General features: G+C 32.2%; 1 protein-coding gene across 1 annotated transcript in view; it reads left to right on the forward strand.

The window, feature by feature from the left end:
• The window catches only part of LOC139494685 (histone-lysine N-methyltransferase PRDM9-like), a 34755-nt gene extending 23663 nt beyond the window's left edge, over window positions 1–11092 (forward strand). The window contains exon 11 of the mRNA XM_071282856.1: window positions 9676–11092. Within this exon, the coding sequence (XP_071138957.1) occupies window positions 9676–10934 (1259 nt within the window). The 3' untranslated portion in view covers window positions 10935–11092. The remainder of the gene's footprint in view (window positions 1–9675) is intronic.
• The last annotated feature ends 9755 nt before the right edge of the window (window positions 11093–20847 follow it).

The raw sequence follows: 20847 nt of genomic DNA on the forward strand, positions 1-20847 counted from the left end.
ATTTTCAGATGGATCCGACAACCGGTAATTTTATGGAAATTTTGCTGTTTTTTGTTATTATCTTGAATATTATTATAGATAGAGATAAACTGTAAATAGCAATAATGTTCAGCAAAGTAAGATTTACAAATAAGTCAACATGACCGAAATGGTCAGTTGACCCCTTTAGGAGTTATTGCCCTTTATAGTCAATTTTTAACCATTTTTCGTAAATCTTAGTAATCTTTTACAAAAATCTTCTCCTCTGAAACTACTGGGCTAAATTAATCCAAACTTGGCCACAATCATCTTTGGGGTATGTTGTTTAAAAAATGTGTCCGGTGACTTGGCCATCCAACCAAGATGGCCGCCACGGCTAAATATAGAACATAGGGGTAAAATGCAGTTTTTGGCTTATAACTCAAAAATCAAAGCATTTAGAGCAAATCTGACGAAGTGAAATTGTTTGTCATGTCAAGATCTATCTGCCCTGAAATTTTCTGATGGATCCGACAACCGGTTGTTGGGTTGCTGCCCCTAAATTTAATTGGTAATTTTAAGGAAATTTTGACGTTTTTTGTTATTATCTTGAATATTATTATAGATAGAGATAAACTGTAAACAGCAATAATGTACAGCAAAGTAAGACCTAAAAATAAGTCAACATGACCAAAATGGTCAGTTGACCCCCTAAGGAGTTATTGTCCTTTATAGTCAATTTTCAACAATTTCATAAAATTTGTAAATTTTTACTAACATTTTCCACTGAAACTACTGGGCCAAGATCATTATAGATAGAGATAATTGTAAGCAGCAAGAATGTTCAGTAAAGTAGGATGTACAGACACATCACCATCACCAAAACACAATTTTGTCATGAATCCATCTGCTTCCTTTGTTTAATATTCACATATACCAAGGTGAGCGACACAAAGAGCCTCTAGTTGGTTATTATCTTGAATATTATTATAAATAGAGAGAAACTGTAAACAGCAAAAATGTTCAGCAAAGTAAGACCTAAAAATCAAAATGGTCAGTTGACCCCCTAAGTAGTAATTGTCCTTTATAGTCAATTTTTAACAATTTTCATAAAATTTGTAAATTTTATATGAATTTGGTTAAATATACTTACCATGAAATTACATTTATATTATATAGAATATGTTTGCTTTCACAACATGTTCTCATCGCAATTAACTAGGTGATTAAAAATTACATCCATGAGATGTACTCACCTATGTCATAGTTCACCCGTGTAACATACACTAGCTTTAGTTTTAATTTTTGCGTTCAAGAGAACGCATGTTTCTCGTCGGCAAGGATTTTTAACAGTTTACTGTTGAAAATCCTTATGTTTTATAAAAGACATTATTTGTTTTCGGAATATCGGTATACGATTAATTTAATGTGAATCAGAATGCAGCGCTTCTGCCAAGTTTCTGATATGCACGTTTTCGTCATTTTTACAGCTTACGAGTCTGGAAATACGACGACATAGAAAATGACCTTTGTTTAGCCGCCATTTTCAAACATTAAATCGGGTCCGAGGAAAGGCAGAATTTAGCTGTCAAAATCGGACATGTTACGTGAGTGCTACGTTTTTCATAAAAAGATATATTTTTAAACGGATGTTTATTTCTTTTTTCACGCTCAGCTGACCGGATTTTTCACTGCATTAGAGCAATGCAATGAAACGGGTCGAGTGTAAAGTTTGGATAAAGTCAAATCTTTTAAAGATACAATTTGCAGTCTGTACACGAGACTGTGTAAACACATCACTATATTAAAATCAGAATTGGTATTTTGACCAGATCTGATTGTTTTTCATGTGGAAAACGTCCGTATGGGAGCGTATACCACTATTGTCACTAGAACCTCAATTGGTTCGATTGTTTACAATTTGCAGTCTGTTACGTGTACACCTGGTACACGAGACTGTGTAAACACATAACTATTAAATCAGAATAGGTATTTTGACCAGATCTGATTATTTTAATGTGGATAACGTCCGTATGGGAGCGTATACCACTATTGTGACTAGAACCTCAATTGGTTCAATAAATTTCAATCAGAAAAGGGAATCTGCCCATTTCTGATTGTTTTATTTGGAAAACGTTCCATACAGGGAGCGTAGACCAACAGTGATACTGTTTTAACAGTTGATAAATACATCACAATCAGAATAGGGATTTTGCCCACAACTGATGATGTTTTTTTGGTTAACCTTCCATTCAGGGAACATAAACCATATTGATTGAATATAAAACGTGCTCAATGGATCACTATAGACTTAAAATAGAATAGGGATTTTGCCCAAGTCTATTTGATTAATGTTGACATGTTTCATACAGGAAACATAGGAACTAGAACAACATGCATGATTTAGAATCTATAAGTTGCATTCATTCTAATAAAATACAGATTTGATATCTTACATAAAATTAAATCATAACTATTTATTGATTGCACATTGATATTTATGGAGCATAGAATTGCACGTGGATGATTGTTGCAAATAAAATAAATTAGAATCAGACTAGTGAATTTAAGTCCAGGTCTATCTGACTTTTCTAGACATCCTTCCACCCAGGGAACATTATGTCTACTTTTATTATATTTTAAAACAACACAAGCATAGCTAATATTTGGTTGCACATTGTTTTTTGTGATGAACCAACAGTTTAGTCAATTAACATATTTGCTCATATTGAAAATATATTGAACAAGTGTCTGGAAATAGTCAAGACAGATATTAAAGACACTAAAATGATACATTGTTATCTAGTACAATACAAATGTGATTGTAGTTTAAGCATACCAATACATACTTCTTTTAAATATGTCCAGTTTAAATCAGGACAGTAATTCTAGAAGCCTGAAATATTTTTCCAGAACAGCAAATTGCTGTAAATATTTAATTATTTTTTTACTGATAAATAATTCTCCAATGCTCTAACAGACATGGAGACAGTAAGAATGGAGCACTGTTCTAAATACAGTTGATAGCTTGTGACAACTCTTTTTACTAATATTAAATTTCATGGTCAGTTTACTTATGACAAGAAGAACATGAATATTACAAGTATGAACTGCTATAACCAATTGTTTGTTTTTGTCGGCAGTAAGGAAACAAAGGCTTTTATATGTTTTTATGTAAACATTAGATTGTCTATTGAATAAAGAGTTTAGGGGATGCCATGATGCATTTCACAAAGACTCATTCAAGGTAATGGCTTATATATTGATTACATAATTCAGAGTTTACATTGCCAATGCATTTATTAAATATAATATGTACTAATTCTGTTTTGTTTTGAGTACACAAAAAAGAGGTGATAACGTAAGACTTAAGAGACTATCTTACCCTCACTATATGGGAATCACTGTCAAATTATACATATATCTTCCAATCATGAAAGCAAAAGGAGTTTGGATGTTCTTTTTAAGATAGAAAATTATGCCTTAATTTACATCTTAAGTTTTCTAAGCAATGCCAACAGATGGGCAAGTTTCTGCTATAAGGATTCATTCATTGGGTCTGTTTTATTCTTAATGTGAGATTGGTAGAACCCAACAGTTTATGCAATGGCTACACATTGTTTTTCCTAGAGTTAAATTATTGATTCAGAATTCTGAGGTATAGAGGACTCAAATATGCTGATTTATAGAAACAAGATTATCATTAATTTAGATCTTGTAAAAAAATTAGTAAAATATTGGTAAATAAATAAATAAGATTTAAAGCATTGTGGATGCAGGATTTATTTAAAATGCTAGACATGGTCTAGGAAATTGAAGTAGTTCTCAAGATTTGAAACTATCTTTTATACAGCTCTTTATATAAACCTTTTATTTAGTCAGTCTTTACGAGATGCAGAAAAAAAGAAGAGTTTTTAGCTCACCTGGCCCAAAGGGCCAAGTGAGCTTTTCTCAGCACTTGGCGTCCGGCGTCCGTCGTCCGTCGTCTGTCGTCCGTCGTCTGGCGTCGTTAACTTTTACAAAAATCTTCTCCTCTGAAACTACTGGGCCAAATTTAACCAAACTTGGCCACAATCATCATTGGGGTATCTAGTTTAAAAAATGTGTCTGGTGACCCGGTCAACCAACCAAGATGGCCGCCATGGCTAAAAATAGAACATAGGGGTAAAATGCAGTTTTTGGCTTATAACTCAAAAACCAAAGCATTTAGAGCAAATCTGACATGGGGTAAAATTGTTCATCAGGTCAAGATCTATCTGCCCTGAAATTTTCAGATGAATCGGACAACCCGTTGTTGGGTTGCTGCCCCTGAATTGGTAATTTTAAGGAAATTTTACTGTTTTTGGTTATTATCTTGAATATTATTATAGATAGAGATAAACTGTAAACAGCAATAATGTTCAGCAAAGTAAGATTTACAAATAAGTCAACCTGACCCAAATGGTCAGTTGACCCCTTTAGGAGTTATTGCCCTTTATAGTCAATTTTTAACCATTTTTCGTAAATCTTAGTAATATTTTACAAAAATCTTCTCCTCTGAAACTACTGGGCCAAATTAATCCAAACTTGGCCACAATCATCTTTTAGGTTAGTAGTTTGAAAAATGTGTCCGGTGACCCGGCCATCAAACCAAGATGGCCGCCATGGCTAAAAATAGAACATGGGGTAAAATGCAGTTTTTGGCTTATAACTCAAAACCCAAAGCATTTAGAGCAAATCTGACGTGGGGTAAAATTGTTTATCAGTTCAAGATCTATCTGCCCTGAAATTTTCAGATGAATCGGACAACCCGTTGTTGGGTTGCTGGCCCTGAATTAGTAATTTTAAGGAAATTTTGCTCTTTTTGGTTATTATCTTGAATATTATTATAGATAGAGATAAACTATAAACAGCAATAATGTTCACCAAAGTAAGATTTACAAATAAGTCAACATGACTGAAATGGTCAGTTGACCCCTTTAGGAGTTATTGCCCTTTATAGTCAATTTTTAACCATTTTTCGTAAATCTTAGTAATCTTTTACAAAAATCTTCTCCTCTGAAACTACTTGGCCAAATTAATCCAAACTTGGCCACAATCATCTTTTGGGTTAGTAGTTTGAAAAATGTGTCCGGTGACCCGGCCATCCAACCAAGATGGCCGCCATGGCTAAAAATAGAACATGGGGTAAAATGCAGTTTTTGGCTTATAACTCAAAACCCAAAGCATTTAGAGCAAATCTGACATGGAGTAAAATTGTTTATCAGGTCAACATTTATCTGCTCTGAAATTTTCAGATGAATCTGACAACCCGTTGTTGGGTTGCTGACCCTGGATTGTTAGTTTTAAGGAAATTTTGCTGTTTTTGGTCATTATCTTGAATATTATTATTGATAGAGATAAACTGTAAACAACAATAATGTTCAGCAAAGTAAGATTTACAAATAAGTCAACATGACTGAAATGGTCAATTGACCCCCTTAGGAGTTATTGTTCTTTATAGTCAATTTTTAACAATTTTCATAAAATTTGTAAATTTTTACTAACATTTTCCACTGAAACTAATGGGCCAAGTTCATTATAGATAGAGATAATTTTAAGCAGCAAGAATGTTCAGTAAAGTAAGATGTACAAACACATCACCATTACCAAAACACAATTTTGTCATGAATCCATCTGCTTCCTTTAATATTCACATAGACCAAGGTGAGCGACACAGGCTCTTTAGAGCCTCTAGTTTTTTGGAGTAACACATGATGTACCAATATAAACATATAATATATATACATTTCAATTGGTTCTCAAATTTTAGCACCAGTGTAGAAGCAGTTAATCTAACAGCAAAATGTAGGAAAAGCAATTTATTTAAAAGACTGATTAATAGTTAGCAAATAGCTTTCAATAGTCTAAGAATAGTACATGGAAGTAAAATATAGTATGATAATTCCATGATTATATCAAATCAAATGCGAGACATTTTCTTAATATTATACCTAAATATTAAAATGTCACTGTTTATTTTTTATTTTTGCTCATTATAAGCATAAAGTTACAAAAATCTAGTCTGGTCAAAGTCAAGTTGTGTATTATCTATATGCAGGAAGGTTTTCCGAATGCATGTGATTTTAACCTCGGAATTGATGGTAATTATTCACTTTTCAATTTCCATATTACCAGCCAGAATAATATAAATATATAGCATAGAGTTAGTATCTTATGCAAGAATATGCTACACAAAATTGAAATGTGTTTATTTTAAACAATTACTTTGAATTTTGATTCAATTTTGTTTTGAAAGATGTGATTATTTAAATCACATTAATTTTGTTTTTGCCAAATCTGGGGACAAATGCAAAATTCTTCTGAGTGACTAAGTTAACCAAATGACTGGGTTGAAGTCACAAAATACTACCAAAAGCTGTTTGGTTGATATATATTGAATCATATCAGAATGTATAGGATTCAGATGAGGTGAACCAAGACAGAAATAAAATGAGCATTTTTGATAGTGAAACCATTTCTGAAATAACTAAGAACACTTAAGGATACTGCAAGTTAGTACAAGTGTTTTCCATATTGCCAAACAAGTGTATTTCTTTAAATACAACTATAGAACTATATTTGACAAGTTGCATTTTAGTATTTCTGATAGCGAAATAATTCCTGAAATTAATATAAACAATTATCAAGAGCAACATACAAGAGTTGTTCATTATGTCAAATTTTTGTTTTCTTTAAATTTGGAACTGTACATGGCAAGATATTCTAGAAAGTTAACCGTTGTCAAATGTTAATTAGAAATATCAAAACATTTTATTTTAGACAGATTTTTCATAGCTGGAGAAAATCATCTGTTAGCATTCTTTTTGGACTTATAAGGACAACAATCATGGCTTTAATTCAGCTCAACATCCAAATGTTCTGTGGAAGCAGTATATCAATGGAAACATGTATACTGAAACTTTTCCACTGATTTGTCCATTTCTGTATTTTTACACTTGAGTAGTCCAATACAAAACAAAAATATTGGTCATGGTTGAAATGGTAGACATTGTATTCAAAGGTTCTACCACTCATAGAAATTTTATCAGATTTTTTAAATTTAGTCAGTTTAGAGAATTGTCATTATACAATAGTACAAGACTTCTCTTGATGAAAATATTTTATTCTAAATCTATAAAATATTAAAAGTAGTATATCTAGCAGAGAAGCAAATTCTCAGGGACTATAACTTTAAAAAAGTTTAAAGATTAATCCAGATTTAGCATAATCATGAAACAACTTTGGTTTGAGTCTTTAATAAACTTTGATTGTATTAAGGACACCTATTTACAAAGTATATTTTAATTGATTATAATTCTTTAATTAAGTAGAAAAGAATTTATTTCCAAAGATGTGATATGGATCAGGTTATCAAAAGATGACAGCAATCATATATTATCTGTTATTATATTAACATAGAGAAAACAATGGAAAGTTAAAGAAAGGTAATAATGTTTCCAAATAAACTTAAGTTTCAAAGTGGAAAGTAATGAAATTAAGGTTGGATTAGTTCTTGTCGATTTGTACAAGCAACAAGAACAACCTATTCAGAAATAAATGCTTATTTACTGTTGCATAAATATTACAACACATTTAGCTCATAATGAAGGAGCTTTAATATAATTATTTCTATACTGACCTGCAGATTATTTATTCATCAGATATAGAAAGATGGGGTATATATACATGTGAGTGCCATTGAGACAACTCTACATCAAGTCTATTAATTTTGCATACTTGTATTTATACAATCTGCAAAGTTTGCCATTGATACATATAGTTATGCAGCATAGCTTCATTGTATAATAAATTCAGTAATTTCGGTTTTTACTAATATCCGTATTTACAAAATTTAATGGAGTTACTTTTTAAAAAATTTCACATAATTTTTTATATGTTGAAATTGTATGTGTGTGACAGAATTTATCCTCCACCAAATGAAATACTGCTTGTTAATCAGTAAATATTCTATATAATATAAATGTAATTTCATGGTAAGTATATTTAACCAAATTCATATAAAATGGTAATTTTTGAAATCTCAAGAAGAGATTTTATATGAATTTATAGGGTTAAATATACTTACCACAATCCACCACCACCCCTGGAATAAATTCAGTTTTTTGTTCACTTAATTGAAATTATTCAATTAAACGACAAATTAAAACTAAAGCTAGTGTATGTTACACGGGTGAACTATGACATAGGTGAGTACATCTCATGGATGTAATTTTTAATCACCTAGTTAATTGCGATGAGAACATGTTGTGAAAGCAAACATATTCTATATAATATAAATGTAATTTCATGGTAAGTATATTTAACCCTATAAATTCATATAAAATCTCTTCTTGAGATTTCAAAAATTACCATTTTTAACAACATTTTCTACTGAAACTACTGGACCAAGTTCAATATAGATAGAAATAATTGTAAGCAGCAAGAATAATCAGTAAAGTAAGATGTACAAACACATCACTATCACCAAAACACAATTTTGTCATGAATCCATCTGTGTCCTTTGTTTAATATTCACTAGGTGAGCGACACAGGCTCTTTACAGCCTCTAGTTTCAGTTATGCGACTTATTACCATTATATGCATGCAAAATTATCTAAAAAAAAGGTTCTCATGGTTGTAGGGATATTTTGAACGTCCCTTCCTACCCTTCCATGCACATATATAAACTTTTATGGAGTAGCCGTGACGTTTTTCTTCCAGTTATCATTACATACAACCTGCAATTAAAAGTTTTTAAAACATTTATTTGATTCATAAACCATCATGGATTTTTACCAAACTTGGATAAAAGCTACAAACAAAAGATAGTATGTAGAGGCTGGGAAATTTTCAATGTTTTTTTTCAACTATGGATGGTGATATGTATTCACATACATATTTGAGGTCATTTAACATGTTTAATTTATTTTAATAAATAGAATTTTAAAACTGAAAACAAATAGGAGCATTACATAATTAACCAGCTGATAATTCTTTTACACAAACGTAATGATGTACCTCAAATCCTTTTATATACTCATGTATAGCAGTGGTCAAGACTTGTATCATCTCCGGATTTGGTCAACTCTAAATTATATCAAAATATTCAGTGAATATTCCATTATCGATTAATTGAATATATCTGCTAATAAGTTTTGGGTATCCAATTTGCAAAAATCTTCTGTACAATGGATAAAAAAATTGTTAAGTTTATAGAATTCATGGTTATTGCAGCAAACTCTGAATTTGTAAGGCATATAAGGGCTAGCATGTCAGTTTTGTTGGGCTAGTAGTTCTTCCAACAGGGCTAGTAAAATCCTGCTACCAATTAGCCCTGGGCTAGTGAGCTATTACAAAATTGCTTAACCCCTGAACTAGGCAAGACACTCGGTTCCACAGAACCCTTACAAATTTTTTATAGGAAACATTGCTAAAACTGTTGTTTACGTTTTCAAACTTAAGCTTTCCTCAACCAAATTTTATGAAACTTATACACTTATGCTTATAATCTCATGAATCCAGCATCTGTGGGCCAATGGACACATTTTCTATATATTTATACTGTGAACATTTTCATTTTTCTTTCTAAAGTCAGTATATTTCTGAGAGCAATGAATTTATAAGAAATGTATTGTATATTTGCCTCCAAATGCTATAAAAAAAAATCTATTTACTTATCTATTTGTTTCTTTTTAGTTATATATGGATGTCCTCTGTGTAAAATGTGCTTCAATAGTGATCGTTTTATGTCGAACCATCTGAAGTATCGTCATGGTACTAAACTGGAATGGATGCTAAATGATGAATTGAAGGGAGAAAAGTCTAGATTACATCATACAATTTCACATAGAAAAGAGGAAAATATTAGAGAAACATTAATATCTTCTAAAGAACCTGACACGTTGTTAAAAGAAGAACTCCCAAATCTCACAGGAGATCCATTGTATCGTTGTAATAAATGTAGTAAAGGCTGTTCATCTAGGCAAGACTTAGAGATACATATGAAATGTCACGCAAAAACTTTTACATGTAAATTGTGTTCACAACAGTGCATTAGTGATATACAACTAGATATACACATGAGAACACACACTGGAGATAAACCTTATAAATGTGATGTATGTGGTAAAGGGTTTAGTCAGAGTTCTCACTTGCAGGAGCACATGAGAACACACACTGGGGATAAACCTTATAAATGTGATGTATGTGGTAAAGGGTTTAGTCAGATTGGTAACTTACACACACACTTGAGAACACACACTGGAGATAAACCTTATAAATGTGATGTATGCGGTAATGGGTTTAGTGACAGTAGTGCCTTTCAAAGACACAAAAGAACACACAGTGGTGATAAACCTTATAAATGTTATGTATGTGGTAAAGGGTTTAGTCATAATGGTGACTTACAGAAACACATTAGAACACACACTGGAGATAAACCTTATAAATGTGATGTATGTGGTAAAGGGTTTAGTCAAAGTAATAGCTTACAGGTACACATTAGAACACACACTGGAGATAAACCTTATAAATGTGATGTATGCGGTACTGGGTTTAGTGACAATAGTGCCTTTCAAAGACACAAAAGAACACATTCTGGTGATAAACCTTATAAATGTGATGTATGTGGTAAAGGGTTTAGTCAGTGTAATAACTTACAGGTACACATGAGAACACACACTGGAGATAAACCTTATAAATGTGATGTATGTGGTAAAAGGTTTAGTTATGGTAATTACTTACAGGCACACATGAGAACACACACTGGAGATAAACCTTATAAATGTGATGTATGTTGTAAAGGGTTTATTGTGAGTGGTAGCTTACAGAGACACATGAGAACACACACTGGAGATAAACCTTATAAATGTGATGTATGTGGTAAAGGGTTTAGTCAGAATTGTCACTTACAGGGACACGTGAGAACACATACTGGTGATAAACCTTATAAATAAACATTGCTGTATAATGTAAATGTTTTTTTTTTGTAAATTTGCTTGTACAATTTTACATGAAATCTCACTCTGCTAATTAACCTTGAAGAAATGTGATGTTGTTGACCATCATTGATGCATTTTATATTCTAATATATTTAATATTTTTTTTCAAATTTCAGATAACATTATTCTGTGATAATTACTATGACAATATAAAACAATGTTATGTTATATATATACTTTATTTATTTATTTTATCATTAATAAGATATTTACAAGTTTCACTTAATTGAATGCATGTAATTTTTATAAAAAATACAATATTAAATTTAATTTTTTAAAAAATATCTGTTCTTGAGTGAAATAAAATTGTGAATGGGAAATGTGTCAAAGAGCAAAACAGAATATTTTTGAATAGTTAAAAATAAACGTTCTAGTTCAAAGAGTTGTGCCCTTTAAAACATGGAAAATATAAATTGTAAAGAAATTTGCAATGTACTCTCTTGTGCAATTCTTGACAGATTTGCATCAAATTTATGTAAAACATTAAAATCAATTTGGACATGTTTAAAAAAATCAATGTGGATCAACTAGTATTTTATTAAAAGAGTTTTGTATTTAATAATTATATGAACAATATCATTGTAAGCACTCTTAAGGTTCATCATAACCCATGAAGTTGAACAAAAATGACTGTATTTTCAGCTCAAAAACTACTCAGAGTACAGAATTGCCTGTCCAGTTGTAATAGTTTTAAGGCCTGGAATCCACTAGATAAATGTTAAATGCATTTTGAATTTCTGATAGACATAATTTTTTTTGGGATTTTGATGGGCATTTTTTTCCCCCTTCAGCAGGAGGTTTTTAAAAAAAATAAACAGACACCACACTATTTTAATACTTTCTACTTACGTTTAAAAAAACGTATTTACTCACCTATGGTTACGAGATATCTATTATCAAGGACAATCAATACTTTTCAATACAGTTTTTACCTTACAGGGAGCATCTCAAAATTGTATCGCAACTTTGTTTATTTTTACACCTTTGCATGAATGAAAAATTCCTCATCAAAATAAAAAAAGATTTTTATCTTTGTGAGACACAGATTATATTTAATGTTTATATATCTAGTGGATGCAAGGCCTCAAAACTTTCCCAACTGAGTCCAGAAGCTCAAAGCTTAATTTTTTGGAAATTTAAGTTGAATGCTGTCGGTTTGTAGGGAAGTTTTTTACAGACCTAAAAGCAATGTTACAATCAAATGGAAATTTGGTTAAGCATGTAGATTAAAATTTTCATATTAGCATTGTATATATTTTGTTGAACATTTGTCTCCTGTTGTAGAAAGCATTAGACATAGCCCGAAAGGGGTAATGATCAAGCAGCAGCTGTAGCTAACTTTTCAATAGCTTTATTTTTTAGGAGGTGGAAGACCTGGATGCTTAATACTTTGTATATAGATGCCTTATGTTATGAAATTTCTGTCTGTCATATGACCATTATCCTTGACTTCAATTTCATGGTTCAGTACTACTTGAAAAAAATAATGATTTCCTTTTCATTATGTGTAATAGGATAACTATATGTAGTATGTGCGTACCTGTCTGTATGCCTGTCAGACAGTTTCATTTGACCTCAATGGATCAGTGAGTTAACTAGGTAATGTTAACATGGTCAAGGCCATATATCAGATACTATAAGCAATAGGACTACTATATTTTGTGTATAGAATGATTTTAAGGACTACTGGTAATCTAAACTTTTCATGGTTCAGTGGTCAAAGTTAAGTTTTTGTGTTTTGGTCTTTTTTTCTAATACTATATGCAATTAACTAAATTTGGTGTATGAGACTATATCATGATGTACATGTCAGTCTTGAAAGTTTTATTTGAGTTTGACCTCATTTTCATTGTTAATTGTTCAGTATTAAGTTTTTGTGTTTAATTGGTCTGTTTTTCTTAAACTATAAGCAAACTAAAATGGAAGGCTAATAGGTATATAAATGTATGACTGTCTGGCAGGTATCATTTGATCTTGAACTCATTTTCATGGTTTATTTGTCAATATTCTATGTCACGTGGTTACCGGTTAGATTGTTTTTTAGCTCACCTGGCCCGAAGGGCCAAGTGAGCTTTTCCCATCACTTTGCGTCCGTCGTCCGTCGTCTGTCGTCGTTAACTTTTACAAAAATCTTCTCCTCTGAAACTACTGGGCCAAATTTAACCAAACTTGACCAAAATCATTTTTGGGGTATCTAGTTTAAAAAATGTGTGGCGTGACCCGGCCAACCAACCAAGATGGCCGCCACGGCTAAAAATAGAACATAGGGGTAAAATGTAGATTTTGGCTCATATCTCTGAAACCAAAGCATTTAGAGCAAATCTGACACGGGAGTCAAATTGTTTATCAGGTCAAGATCTATCTGCCCTGAAATTTTCAGATGAATCGGACATTCCGTTGTTGGGTTGCTGCCCCTGAAATGGTAATTTTAAGGAAATTTTGCTGTTTTTGGTTATTATCTTGAATATTATTATAGATAGAGATAAATTGTAAACAGCAATAATGTTCAGCAAAGTAAGATCTACAAATAAGTCAACATGACCAAAATGGTCAGTTGACCACTTTAGGAGTTATTGCCCTTTATAGTCAATTTTTAACCATTTTTCGTAAATCTTAGTAATCTTTTAGAAAAATCTTCTCCTCTGAAACTACTGGGCCAAATTTAACCCAACATGGCCATAATCATCATTGGGATATCTAGTTTAAAAAATGTGTCCGGTGACCCGGCCAACCAACCAAGATGGCCGCCATGGCTAAAAATAGAACATGGGGGTAAAATGCAGTTTTTGGCTTATAACTCAAAAACCAAAGCATTTAGAGCAAATCTGATGGTGGTAAAATTGTTCATCAGGTCAAAATCTATCTGCCTTGAAATTTTCAGATGAATCGGACATTCCGTTGTTGGGTTACTGCCCCTGAAATGGTAATTTTAAGGAAATTTTGCTGTTTTTGGTTATTATCTTGAATTTTATTATAGATAGAGATAAACTGTAAACAGGAATAATGTTCAGCAAAGTTAGATTTACAAATAAGTCAACATGACCGAAATGGTCAGTTGACCCCTTAAGGAGTTATTGCCCTTTATAGTCAATTTTTAACCATTTTTAGCTCACCTGGCCCGAAGGGCCAAGTGAGCTTTTCTCATCACTTGGCGTCCAACGTCGTCTTTAACTTTTACAAAAATCTTCTCCTCTGAAACTACAGGGCCAAATTTAACCAAACTTGGCCACAATCATCATTGGGGTATCTAGTTTAAAAAATGTGTTCGGTTGCCCGGCCAACCAACCAAGATGGCCGCCATGGCTAAAAATAGAACATAGGGGTAAAATGCAGTTTTTGGCTTATAACTCTGAAACCGAAGCATTTAGAGCAAATCTGACATGGGATTAAATTGTTTATTAAGTCAAGATCTATCTGCCCCGAAATTTTCAAATGAATCGGACAACCCGTTGTTGGGTTGCTGCCCCTGAATTGGTAATTTTAAGGAAATTTTGCTGTTTTTGGTTATTGTCTTGAATATTATTTTAGATAGAGATAAACTGTAAACAGCAATAATGTTCAGCAAAGTAAGATTTACAAATAAGTCAACATGACCGAAATGGTCAATTGACCCCCTAAGGAGTTATTGTCCTTTATAGTCAATTTTCAACAATTTTTATAAAATTCGTAAATTTTTACTAACATTTTCCACTGAAACTACTGGGCCAAGTTCATTATAGATAGAGATAATTGTAAGCTGCAAGGATGTTCATTAAAGTAAGATGTACAAACACATCACCATCACCAAAATACAATTTTGTCATGAATCCATCTGCTTCCTGTGTTTAATAGTCACATAGACCAAGGTGAGCGACACAGGCTCTTCAGAGCCTCTAGTTTTAGATACTATAACTAATAGGTCAACTTTATTTCATGCATAGATTTATTATAAGGTGTATAAGACTGTGTGGGATGTTTCATTGGCCAATGTTTAGTTTACTTGGTTAAGTCAGTTCTTAGACACTATTAAATGACGATAATCAATAGGTCAACTGTTTTTGGTGTGTAAGGTGTACATGTATTTCTCATTTGGTTCATCTGACCTAGACCTCATTTTCTTAGTTCAAGTTGAGTTTATGGGATACTTGTAGTAAAGCTGTATATTTAGGACAATCATCATAAAATCACTGGTTAGTAAAGAAGGATAGACATTTCAAGGTGTGCACTTTTAAACATTGTGTTTTTCTTTTTATACTACAAGCAATATGTCATGTATATTTGTTGTATGGAAAGATTGTAAGGTGCACATGTTATCTTCTGTCTGGCATGGTTCATCTGACCTTGACCTCATTTTCATGGTTCATTGGTCAATATTTTATTTTGTGGAGCCTGCAACTTTTGTTGCAGAAAGCTCGACGTAGGGATAGTGATGCGGCGGCTACGGCGGTGGCGTTAGCTCACTTCTTAAAAGCTTTATATTTTAGAAGGTGGTAGACCTGGATGCCTCATACTTTGTATATAGATGCTTCATGTTACGAAGTTTCCGTCAGTCACATGTGCACCACTGTATTTGACCTCATTTTCATGGTTCAGTGACCACTTGAAAAAAAAAGTTCAGAATTTTTGTAATGTTGAATTCTCTCTTATTATAAGTAATAAGATAACTATATTTGGTATGTGCGTACCTTGCAAGGTCCTCATGCCCGTCAGACAGTTTTCACTTGACCTCGACCTCATTTCATGGATCAGTGAACAAGGTTGAGTTTTGGTGGTCAAGTCCATATCTCAGATACTATAAGCAATAGGGCTAGTATATTTGGTGTATGGAAGGTGTACATGTCCAACTGGCAGGTGTCATCTGACCTTGACCTCATTTTCATGGTTCAGTGGTTATAGTTAATTTTTTGTGTTTTGGTCTGTTTTTCTTATACTTTATGCAATAGGTCTACTATATTTGTTGTATGGAATGATTGTAAGGTGCAGATGTCATCTGACCTTGACCTCATTTTCATGGTTCAGTGGTCAAAGTTAGTTTTTAAGTTTTGGTCTTTTTATCTAATATTATATGCCAAAGGTCAACTATATTTGATGTATGGAAATATATTATGATCTATATGTCAGTCCCGCAGGTTTTATTTGACCATGACCTCAATTGCACGGTTTATTGCACAGTGCTTAGTTTTTGAGTTTTGGTCTATTTTTCTTAAACTATGTAATAGGTCAACTATATTTGTTGTATGGAAGCTTTGTTAGCTGTACATGTCTACCTGGCATGGTTCATCTGACCTTGACCTCATTTTCATTTTCATGGTTCATTGGTCTTTGTTTAGCTATCTTGGTTAATGTTAAGTTTATGTGACAGTTGTAATAAAGCTTTATACTTAGGACTATCAACATAATATCAATGATTAGTAAAGAAGGCGAGACATTTCAGTGTGTGCACTCTTGTTTTGTGGAGGGGGCGGGTGTCAATGGATTTAATAAGGACTTCATGTTGTTTTTTTTCAAAAAATTTCAAATTTCATATGCTTGAAAAGTTTCAAGAAGAAATCTTCAATTGCACAGTATTGCACAATATATTTAGAAGACCTTTGACCACATTTATTTTGTGTCAGAAACCTAGATTTATGTCTAAAATTTGATCACAATCCAAATTGTCAGACAATATCAACTCTTGAAAGGTGTGTCCAAACTTGCCCAACTGTTCAGGGTTTTCCTTTGTGGCCGTATCAGGCTGCGCTCAGTAAAGCTTTTTATTTTACCAAATCCACACTTGTGCTTGCTTTCCATAGCATGACATTTTCATTACAACTGGTGGGTAGTCACTGTGATTCATGTCCTATCCCTTCGTATATTATATTACCAAATATCACAAAACTGATTTTGGTCACTAGCTTTGAAACAATTTGTTCTTGTGAACCTGCCTGTTCATATGATTTATATAAAAATAGCTTGACTTATTATTGTTGAGCTTTCCCAGATTTTCAAAGGCTGCTAGTGTTCTTTTATAAACACCAAGTTTTGGATAATATTTTACACTTTATCATTGTTGAGTTGTACACCATTTTAGCGAAAAAAGATACTTAAACTTGGAGTGTTGCCTAGGCAATAACTTGTAAACTATTGAACATTTTTTTTTCCAATTTAGATTTGTTGTTTCCTGCGACTATATGAAGGTGAAGTTCCATTTTCCTGATTTCAGCTTTTATTGTTTTTGAGTTGAAGACCTTTTAAGTGGCAAAAAGTGACACTTGGATTGATTTTGGCCTTTTACATTTCTGAACCCTACAAAACTTCATTTATTTTTCGACTTGATCCTGTTTTTGCAGATATCATTTACATGCAGGAAGTTCCGGTTTGCTTTCACTCTGGTAGATTCTTGTTCATTGTTTTGACAATACCTTTTTAAAAGAATGAAGATTTTATTTAGACTATGGAACTCATGCCGAGCCTACGATGTTGAAAATTATAATCTACAGCAAAAACTCAACAAATTGCTTCTCCCAAAGCTCACGGTCATGCTATTATACATAACACTGTCTTGTTTACTTTCATACCAACTATTCTAACCACTAAAATCAACTACTCAAAACAAAAAAAAGTATTCATCTAGTTATTCAGTCTCAAGCACTGATTTTCTTACTATTTAGCTGAAAGAGGGACGAAAGATACCAAAGGGACAGTCAAACTAATAAATCGAAAATAAACTGACAACGCCATGACTAAAAACGAAAAAGACATACAGAAACAATAGTACACACAACATAGAAAAATAAAGGATAAGCACCACAAACCCCATTTAAAAAAAAACTAAGGATGATCTCAGGTGCTCCGGAAGGCGGGTAAGCAGATCCTGCTCCACAAGTGCAATTTACCCGTCGTGTTGCTTATATTATAACAAATCGGTAAATAGTCTAATTCGGTAGGTCACATTCATAAAAGGGTATGGGATTGTAGTTGCGACGTAAGGATCATATCCGATATCATTTGTGAAACGGTTATTCCATAACGGTCAGCCAACTCGTGAAGGCGTCCGTAAAATTTACGTAGGGATGATTTCAACTTCACCACTTAAACTTGTGGTTTATTAGCTTTCTTGTGAGCAGCAACCCTCTATGAAGAAAATCATGATAGGAAATTCAAAAAGTGTGGGCTTTTCCCATCACGTGGCATCAATCTTCTGTTGCTGTCTGTTAACTTATACAAAAATCTGCATCTACTTGGGCAAGGACGTATAACTAACATACGTCCTTGACTTGGGCAATTGGAATAGGAATTAAACTTGACCACAATCATCATTAGAATTATACATCGATGACCTCTTCAATGTTCGCGGTTATCATGGCTAAAAAATACATGCAAGTTTGTTTTTGTCTGTTTTCTTACAAATCAGTAAAGAGAAAATTTGAAGTGAGCATAAATGTTTAGCACACCGTGTGGAAATTACAGATTAGGTAACCAGATGGCATCTACCGATTGTTTATATTTATATCAAAGCTGTCGGATGGCTTACACAAGTTCTTGGTTTTAATTGGCAAATATTACTATTTATGTTGACCAATTCCAATTCTTTATTTCTTATAAAACCAAGCAAATGGTACAAAGAAAGATATTTTTACATACAATAACATACAGATTTTGCGCATGACAAGTTTGCACAAAAACGAGCAACAAGAATGAGAGATTATTGTTCAACCAGGAGAACATACTTCTACATTGATAATTCTAATTAATTTACACAAATTTTTCAATACACGAATATTTTTTGAAATAAATAAACTGCCGAATTTCAAAACATTTACTCGGCTTATATAGTAAGGTTTAAGAAAAGCTCTTCTACTTTCTGTTAGAGCTGTACAGTTTAAAATATAGTGAAATTCATCACCTATCACATGAGAATTACAAAGTACACAGTACCTTTCCTGTCTAATAATTTTACGCCATCTACCGGTTTCTATAGGTAACCGGTGATTTCCAGTTCTAAACCTACATAGCGTTATTTTATCTTTATAAGGTAATAAATCTAAATATTCTTCAAATTCAAAGTTTTCTTTAAATAGTTTGTAACATAATGCTTTTGGAGAATTCTCCATTTCTGATTTCCAAGTCTGCTTAAATTGGTCAAAAATTCTTTGTTTAATGCTTAACTTTAACCATTTTGGATTAAAACTGTAGTTACCCTGATTTAACCAAATATTTGAAAATCCATATTTATTTAAGATATTTTTTATACAAATCAACCATTCGAAAGTAAATCCACCATCTACGTTAAGTTTATAAATATATCTATATAGAATATTTGTCATTTTACTATCAGAACTGTTTACAATATTAGACCAAAAAGATACCATACGGTGTTCCACATATACTGACATAGGATAAGCGCCTAGCTCTCCATATACCATAAAGCTTGGGGTTGATTTTTTCAAGTTTAACAAAAGTTTACAAAACTTCAAATGCACTCTCTCTATTTCATCAGTATTACTAAATCCCCAAATTTCACAACCATATAGCAATATAGGCCTTACAATTTTATCAAAAAGATCGTACTGACATTTAACTGTCAGGTTATGTAAGCGGCCTTTTCTTAGAACTTCATACATAGCTTTGGTGGCTTTACTAATGAGTTGATTTTTAGCACTTTTAAAACTACCTGTTTTGGAAAAAATAATGCCTAAATATGAAATATCCTTGACAATTTCTAAATCATTACCAGCAAGTGTAAAATTTAATTTGCTTCTCAATCTACCATTACCAAAAATAACAATTTTTGTTTTGGTTGGATTAACTTTCAGTTTCCATATATATATCACAGTATTCATAAAATGTATTTAGCTGTTTTTGAAGATCTTGTGCAGTTTCAGAAAATAAAACAGTATCATCTGCATAAAGTAATACATAAAGTTTCAAGTAAATATTAATTTGTTCTTCTATTTCATGTGTCACTGTGTTTAGACCTATTACATCATTTCTATGAAAAAAATCTTCCAAGTCATTCAGATATAAAGAAAAAAGAAAAGGAGATACATTTTCTCCTTGTCTAACACCTATATTACATGGAAAGTATTCGGTAGTATCGCCATTAAATGAAATGCGTGATTTAATACTACTATACATATTAAAAATTACATTATACATTTTACCATTTATATCATTTAATAGTAATTTTTGCCACAGGCCATTTCTCCAAACGGTATCAAAAGCTTTAGCAAAATCGATAAAAGCACAAAAAAGTTTCCTCTTTTTGTTTTTCATCGTCTGAATGAGAGAATATAAAATAAATAAATTATCAATAGTGGAGTATCCTTTCCGGAAGCCTCCTTGGTTTTCGCATATTAAGCTATATTCTTTCGAATATTTATTTAATCTGTTATTTAATACAGATGTGAAAAGTTTCCCAAAGCAGCTTATTATGGTGATAGGTCTAAAATTCTTTGGATCAAATTTATCCCCTTTATTTTTAAACACTGGAATTATATCACCCCATAACCATTCTTCGGGTACAATACCTGTATCAAAAATTACATTAAATAGTTTTACATAAATATCACACATAACACTAAAAGAATGCTTCAGATATTCATTAACAATTCTATCATTAGAAGATGCTTTATTATTTTTCAGACCCTTTAAAGCATTTTCAACTTCCTCACGAGTTATTACAGAGTTAATATGTACATTCAAACTATCTACATCAACCTGGCTTTCCGAAGGATTTGCATTATCTTCATTTTCACCGCTATTCAAATCTTTAAAATAATCAAACAAAACAGTAATTGGGATATCTGGAGTTTTGGATTTTTTGTTACCGTTTAAAATTTTCCAGTATTCCTTTGGATTTTTTGATTTCAAAGTGCTAATCTTGTTTCTAATTTTCTTGCGGTGTTTA

Source organism: Mytilus edulis, chromosome 11 (genome assembly GCF_963676685.1).
Source record: "Mytilus edulis chromosome 11, xbMytEdul2.2, whole genome shotgun sequence".
In the NCBI taxonomy this organism is placed as follows: Eukaryota; Metazoa; Mollusca; class Bivalvia; order Mytilida; family Mytilidae; genus Mytilus; species Mytilus edulis.